Genomic DNA, 7,504 nt, shown 5'->3' with positions numbered 1-7,504 from the left:
ATTCTTTTAGATGACACTGACGACCCCTCGGGTACTCTCTTACTCTACCCTTTTATCTTTTCTACAAACTTAGAGCTTTCTTATGCTCAACTTTTTCCTACTTTTACAGGTCCTTCTGGAACTGGACCCATAACCATGGAGACTGACGTCTATGACATGGTTGAGGATGTCAAACTTCTTCTTACCACTGTGGCCACCGCTCGTGACAATAGTGTAATCTAAAGTCTGAGCCAATACAGAGATGGTTGTTGCTCTCGCCAGCCAAGCCGAAGAAGTCCAGGATCAGCTCACCAGGCATGGTGAGCTGCTTCATCAAATCTTCCAGCTTCTACTGCAACTGGCCTCGATCCTTGAACCTGCGTTTGCTGAGTCTAACCGTAAGCAATTGGAGCAGGTGGCTGAGTTCAATATCATGCAAGCTGAGGCTCTCTCCAACCTAGAACAATGTGTTGAAGACATCTCCTTGAGTCTTAATGATCTCATCTTATGTCTTGATAATGACAAAGAGGGGGAGAAAGAAAAAAGTGAGAAAATTGACAGTGATGTTACTACTGATGATGATGAAGCCCTTGATGTTTTGCCTCATGTAGATGAAATCCCTGCCGCTGAGGATTCCATCACAACTGGTGACGCTAAAGCTGAGGATGATGATGATGACGTAGTATCTCTAACTACTCATGAAAACCTTCCATCCACCTCTACATTGCAAGATGCTAGTGATGAGGAAGAAAATGATGAAGAGGAAGATGAGGATGAAGAATATTAGATCCCTAATGCTAGACAAGACCTTGGAGATGACGATGATGATGAAGACGACGATGATGACGACTTCACCATCCAAGACCAGCTTAGAAGGTTGTCTCCCTTAGGAAACCAGCCTCCTAAGAGGGGAGAACCTCAAGGAACCAGCACTTCTCCTCCAAAAACAAAGAAGTGGTTGAAGAAGGGAACCTTGCCATCCTCTTCAAGACAATTGATCAAACAAAGGTAGCTCAATGCTCCAGATTCGTTCCCTTTTCTCCAGAATCTGAACCCTCCTCTTTTCTACTCACTGCACCAACAATCTGATGTGGTCCTTCAGATGAAAGGATAGTTAATATTCCAACATCTGGAGCTGTTAACGACCAAAGGATGATTCAGCTGAGAAGTCAGCTCGACCAAACTAGAGTAAAAATCCTTCTTCGTACTTTTGGTTGTGGTGAGTTCAACTTCCTCACCGATGCTGAACGTGAAGAAGCCCTGAAAGCCAAAGAAGAGCTGAGCATACAACATCAACAAATGAAGGACAGTCTAGAGCTGTCCAAGCTCTAGACAAAGGGAAACTCAGGAAAAATGATCCAGTCAAAGCTCAGGCCCAACTGCTGTCACAAGTTAAACGAGAACATCAAAAGGCGCTGACGTTGAAAGACCGAGACCTGAAGTGGTGCAATGAAAGGATCAAGAAAAGAATAAGTCCCTATAGGATCTCAACGTCACCATCAGCAAATGGATGAAGGACGGTGGACTCCTCATTTCTTTGGTCATCTTCAGAGAGAACCAAGATGCTGTCACCGAGTACCCTTCTTACCTCGGGTAATATGGCTTCGATGAATGGCTGAAGATTCGACAGGCTATTTAACGATCAAAGTCAAAGCATAAGCCGTTGATTGAAGACATCCTAAACAAATTATTCAAAAAGGTGTCCAAGATTGCTGAAGTCCCTCCTTTGCCAGAGAAGTCTCTCTCTAGAAGAAAACACCTTTCAGATCTTGAAAATGGACCATCCCAGAAGAACGAACACGACACTAAATTCTCTTTACATGAAATCCTGAAGGATCGAAACAAGTCGTATCTCTCACAGCTGAACTTGACACTACCAATGAAAGGTCCCTACATACCCAACACTATGCACTTGAAACCTGAGTTTGGCCTCATATTCATCGACAATGATTGTGAATATAGGTTCTAGCGAGTATCCAAGTTCCACCTCTGTCTAATAGATCATTTGGAGTATCTAAGGAATTGGCTAGATAATGATATTTATGAAGAGGTGATGGAACGCAAGATCAGATGGAGATGTTGAGATGCAAGAAGCTCAAAGAAGATGTACCTGGCTATATCAACTTCAATGAATTAGTTTAGACGTTGTTTTCGTCTTGTAATCTCTATTATCTTTTCTTTAATTTCAGTGTATAACTTGTATGTAATAGGTCTACTAGTAGTGACAAAAGACTTGTAATATTTTACATTGTTAAATATTCAATGAAATCATCACTTCACTGAAAAAGATCCCTGAATAGAGTAAAAGAGACAAATATTTATGAGTTCCAGTACTCTTACGTTCACTGACAACTTTCTTGTCAGTGAATATACTTTCAATTTCAGTTATCATTATAATGTCAGTTTATCCTTGAACTTGTAATCCCTTACAACTTTAAGTAAATTTTCATAAGTAAACTGTATCACTGTAATAGATCCTAAAACAGCTAGAACCTTTTCCTTACTGATGTAACTTAATCAATTTTCTTTATGTTGCTTTGTCATCATCAAATAAGGGGAGATTGTCGATCCTCTCTCTCAATGATTTGATGTTGATCCTTTTATCTATCAAAGTTTATTATTTATGTTATTCAGTTTCAGCTATTTTTTTTAGTTTGTTCAATGATCGTTGAACATGTATTGTAAATCATTCAGAGACCAATATACTTCAAGAAAACAAAAATCACACCACAGATCCTTCAGTGATGTCGAAGACAGAAACTAGAGATTAGAGACTATCAAGTTTGTGATTTGAAGTGGTGTTCAGTAATAACAAGCTCGTCTACAAATGTGTGAAGTTTGCGCAAGATTCAGTGAACACTGATGAGACTTTTCAGCATCATTTCAGTGTTCAGCGATCAAATGAATCTTGTCAAGCAAAATTGTTTTTGTCTTCTCCTTTACACACAAAGAACAAACCAATACCTTTCTAAGTATAGTACAATACGGAGCCACTCCTTTGACTCTAAACATGTTTACCTGCTTTATGAAAGAGGACTGCTCATATACAGCCAAAAGGACTGTATATTGTACCAAAGGACAATTTTTTCTCCTAAAACTTGTCACGTGCCCTGTAGATTCTGAATTGTATTCAATGCAATGGATATAAATAGTTGAGTGGTACTCCTCTTAGTTATCATCTTCCTCAATAAGAACTTACCAAGGAGTTGTTTCTCTCTCTACTCTCAGTCTAAAGAGAAAGACCTACTTTAACAAGTGAAGAGAGCATTTCTTCTTGCCTTATTTCTTGTAACAAATCTTTTCTTATTACTATATGTACTTTGTGTGTATATTAGATTGTTTAGATAGGTTCTGTATCTTATCTCTTCCTTAAACAATCTGTAGAATTTTTATTGATCTTCTTTATCAATATATAATTTTTATAAGTAAAAGTTATTGTGTTTGTATACCCCCCCCCCTTTACAAACTCTTACCTATAAACTCTTGTAGATCCGTCTGGGACCAACAAAGCGAGTTCAAGTTCTGATGCGGAACTGCAACCCCCTGACAAAGAGAAATAGCCAGTTGATGAAGATAGTTATTTTGAAGCTGAGTTGGATACTATGGAACCCAAGCCCACTCATAAGCGTAAGGAGACGGCAAAGAAGAAAACGGTGATGACCCGAAAGAAGCCCAAGGCAGTACCGTATGAAGAAAGGTATGAAGTATCAAAAATAACAAGGTTCTCATGGAACATGCATTTGACCCCCAAGTTGGTCGAGGCACTGGTCACGGTAAAGCATCATCTTTTAGCACTCTATTGGGACAATTTGGTGGGTGCCCCTACTACGGCCAATGTTTCATGGGTAACTAAATTTTATGCGGCTGTGGGTAGCATTAAAAGTGTTTCTGTATGTATTCGAGGAAGAAATTTTGATTGGTCTGGACCGAATCTTAAGTCCTTGGTATCTCAGCCCCTCCCGTTTGCTCTTTTGCACAAATTGTGAAAAAAAATCCCTGGTTGTTTTCTGATAAGGACATAGCCTGTAACACCCCCGTCCCGCGTGGTCAAAGATGGGAGATACCACAAGTGGTCTTAAAAAAACAATAGGTTATATAAAACAGAGCAGCTAATAAAATTTACCAAAAAATAATTACATAACCATAGACAGAGATAACGTGTCTCAAAATACGGTACCAAAATACCAGTACATCTACATTAGTCATCAAAAGTTAACAAAAGTATGACTTAATGGTTTATCTTCAGTATTGTCATCTCCGTAGCTCTAACCCCAAAATCCCTGCTAAGTCATGTACCTGCCGAGGATAAGAAAATATCAGCTAAGCTTAATGTTCAGTGAACGGATAATAATATAACTAAATAATGAATATGAGATAACAAGTTCAAAAACAATTTATAACGCCAAGTGATAATCCAAAAGAAAGTTAAAATGCCCCAAAAGCATATCAAGGGTCCGAGGACCAAACCGCATCACGAGGACGCATTGTTCCCAAAGGATGATCAGTCCATTCAGGCATAAGTGAGGAAAGGGGTGTGAGCACAACACAGCAATCCTCTCCGTGAATTTAACCATGGCCACAATTCATTATCCGATAACGGTTCCAATGATCGATCCATACGCCCTCTATTCGACCGGTACATAATCAAGTCCACCTTTAAGGACTATAAAAATGATGCCATGATCGTTTTAGTCACCATGGAAACATCTCAATATCGGTGCTCCAGTTATTGAGTCTATAGTAAAATGTTTCACAATGAAGCAAACAAACAATTTAAGTGATCAAAATGATCCATATTCCAAATAAAAATGTACATCATATTTCGAAAGGAAACAAAAGCTCAATAGCAATTGATGAGCACAATGAGAAATTGGAACCAATATATTCGGATTAGGAAGCCTTGCACAAATGGTTATCCCCGTGTCAAGTGAGATATGAAATCCGTACCTTAACCGAATTTGACAATTAAAGCACGATCAAACGTAAATTCACGATCAAGTTTGATTTGTCCGCATGCCTAACGAATGCATAACCGATTACTATTTACAAAGCATAAAAACCATAACATAATTATTCTAATAAAATTACTTAGGTCTTAATGTACTTAAACAACGTAGACTTCAAGAAGGATAGCTGGATACGAATTGAAAACTCAAACGTAAAACTTAGTCTTATTCTCTTTCTATCCAACCGCTTCCGCCCCTCTTATTTCTAAGCATTTTTACCCTACTTAGAGGTCAATCCAGATTATATTGTCTAAATGAAAGTTGTAGGTTGGTATCATATGAGTATGTTTATTTTGAAATCATCTCATTTGGATCATCCATCCATTTTATATGAATTTTACAAAACTGCAAATTAATCCCGAATACAGTGTAAACAACCCCAAAAACACACTGTTTCGAGCCACCTAGAGTCATAACTGGATTTTCGACTCTTCATAAAAGTTTTAGTATGCAGTAAGATCTTTTCTGACTGCAAAATACGAGCTTATTCTGATATACGGTTTGTGAGTTATACACTACCAAAGTATAGGAGTTGCATTGTCGATAAAATTCGATTCTGTAATTCCCGACTAACTTTTATGATCCAACTTTCATGATTCGCTACATTTACATGCTATAAACATACTTTAACATATTAAACAGTAAAACAAGTCCAATGGTCGCTAACCTAATCTTAATCATGCATTTTTACTCTTTTYGACATTTAACCGAACAATTGGTGTACGGTTAAACATATACCCACAATCTAAACATATTGAAACTATAATATTCCCTTTTAATTTCTATATCAATTTAACTAGTCATAGCGTTCTAAGCATCAAATATATCATAATTTTGATAACATCAATCCGTAACTTAGACATAAACACAGTTTATAAATCAGTCTTAAGAACCCTAACATAAACACCATAATAAAACTGAATGAAATTTATACCTATAAAAAACGTTCAAGGAGTGGATTCCGACTATATAATTGTTACTTCGATTTCTCTAGTAATTTGACGAGAAATTTAGAGAGAAGACGAGAAATTTAAAAAAAAAAGAAATGGAAAAAGAAAAAAATGAGACCGTGATGAATTCACAGCCTCTTCGAAAATTATGTATATATATATAAATATTTTCTTTTCTTTTTTTCTTTAATTAATTAATTATATATATATATATATATATATATATAGTTTAATTATTTGGCGGTTTTAACCCTTCAAGTTAGATTCTCAACTTTATGTCAATATAGGTATAAACTTAACTTTTGACACAAAACTAGTCTGAGGTACAAGYTGGTTAAGCATAGAGTACAAATATGTTATATATAATTCTACCAAAAATTCACTTAACCCAATTTGTACGAATTAATGGAACACAGATATTATATAGCATCTGTCCTCACCCTTCCCAATCATGGGTGGTCAAGGGATAACAAGCGGCAATTTATTCTGGTCGGGCATCTGAAGAAGGAAGTCGTGTTATAGTTTCAATTTTTACGGCATAACCTTATCCTAACAGTTCATGATAGTACCCTTTCAAGAGAAAAGTGTGTACTTTTATATTGTATTTTGAAGTAAATGGCTATGGATTTAGGGCCCATCATTCACACTGCCATCTCGGAAGCCTCTCAACGTGCTACATCACGTTTTATTTTTCATGCTTTGATCACAAAGCTCATGTTAGCCACCAATGTCTCGGCTTATGACTCTGATATAATTGTTGTTGGATCATCGTATATTGGCCAAGATACGATGGATCATTGCCAGCGTGCTTATCGTCTTTTTAACACTTTGTAGGATACCACTTTTGTCCCCATGGATGATCATTTGGACAATTTGGTTGCTCCTATTCTAATACCACAACCATCACAGCTTCCTGCTACCACCATTGTTGGACCATCACAGTAGCCATCTAAGTCATCATTCGCCTCCGGTTACGGTTCTGCTACATGGTTGTTGATTTTAGCACTTCAATGGAAAGAAAGCAACCAGAAGTTGGACGCCATTCTCAACAAAGTTCAAGGTGTTGACGACCGACTCGCAAGCTTGGATAAGAAAACAACCCATTATTGGGCTTATTCACGTGACTGGAACCATATTGCTCGAAAGATCTACGGCCATCAAGACTTGCTTCTTCCAGCCCAGTTGCCACGGTTTTCTGGGGGATTGTGTCCTCCACATCTTTGAGATGTTTCTTCTGTTGTTGCCCCTGATGTTGTTGCCCCTTTTGTCGAAGCTCCTACAATCCCTACCAAATATGTTCATGCCTCCAAAGTGGGGAATCAATCCACCACTACCCACATTAAGCAGGTTCGACCCGAATAGTTGAATCCTTGGTTTATCATCACTAGCTTTTGAACATTTTTATTGCGATCTTTGGGTACATTTTGCTACAACTTTTGATTCGTCTTTTGTGTGTTACTCTCGGATTCGTCATACTTTTGTGTTATATATTATGACTTGGTGTTGGACATTCGTTGTGTTTATCTAGTCCTTTCTTTTCAGGTACAACATCCTTCATTGATTTTTAAT

General features: G+C 37.6%; 1 protein-coding gene across 1 annotated transcript; it reads left to right on the top strand.

Annotated features, from left to right (window-relative positions):
• Positions 1-241: 241 nt before the first annotated feature.
• LOC112509053 (acidic leucine-rich nuclear phosphoprotein 32 family member B-like) lies at positions 242-766 on the top strand. The gene has a single exon (XM_025113929.1). The coding sequence runs from the start codon at positions 242-244 to the stop codon at positions 764-766; it is 525 nt and encodes a 174-aa protein (XP_024969697.1).
• The last annotated feature ends 6,738 nt before the right edge of the window (positions 767-7,504 follow it).

Source organism: Cynara cardunculus, assembly GCF_001531365.2.
Source record: "Cynara cardunculus var. scolymus isolate 2C chromosome LG 3, CcrdV1, whole genome shotgun sequence".
Taxonomy (NCBI): domain Eukaryota; kingdom Viridiplantae; phylum Streptophyta; class Magnoliopsida; order Asterales; family Asteraceae; genus Cynara; species Cynara cardunculus.
Note: the sequence above shows the minus strand (reverse complement) of the source record. Positions and strands in the feature narration are given on the sequence as shown.

What these genes read in the sequence shown, in the direction of transcription:
- LOC112509053 (XM_025113929.1), top strand. Translation starts at nt 242, where the DNA reads ATGGTTGTTGCTCTCGCCAGCCAAGCCGAAGAAGTCCAGGATCAGCTC.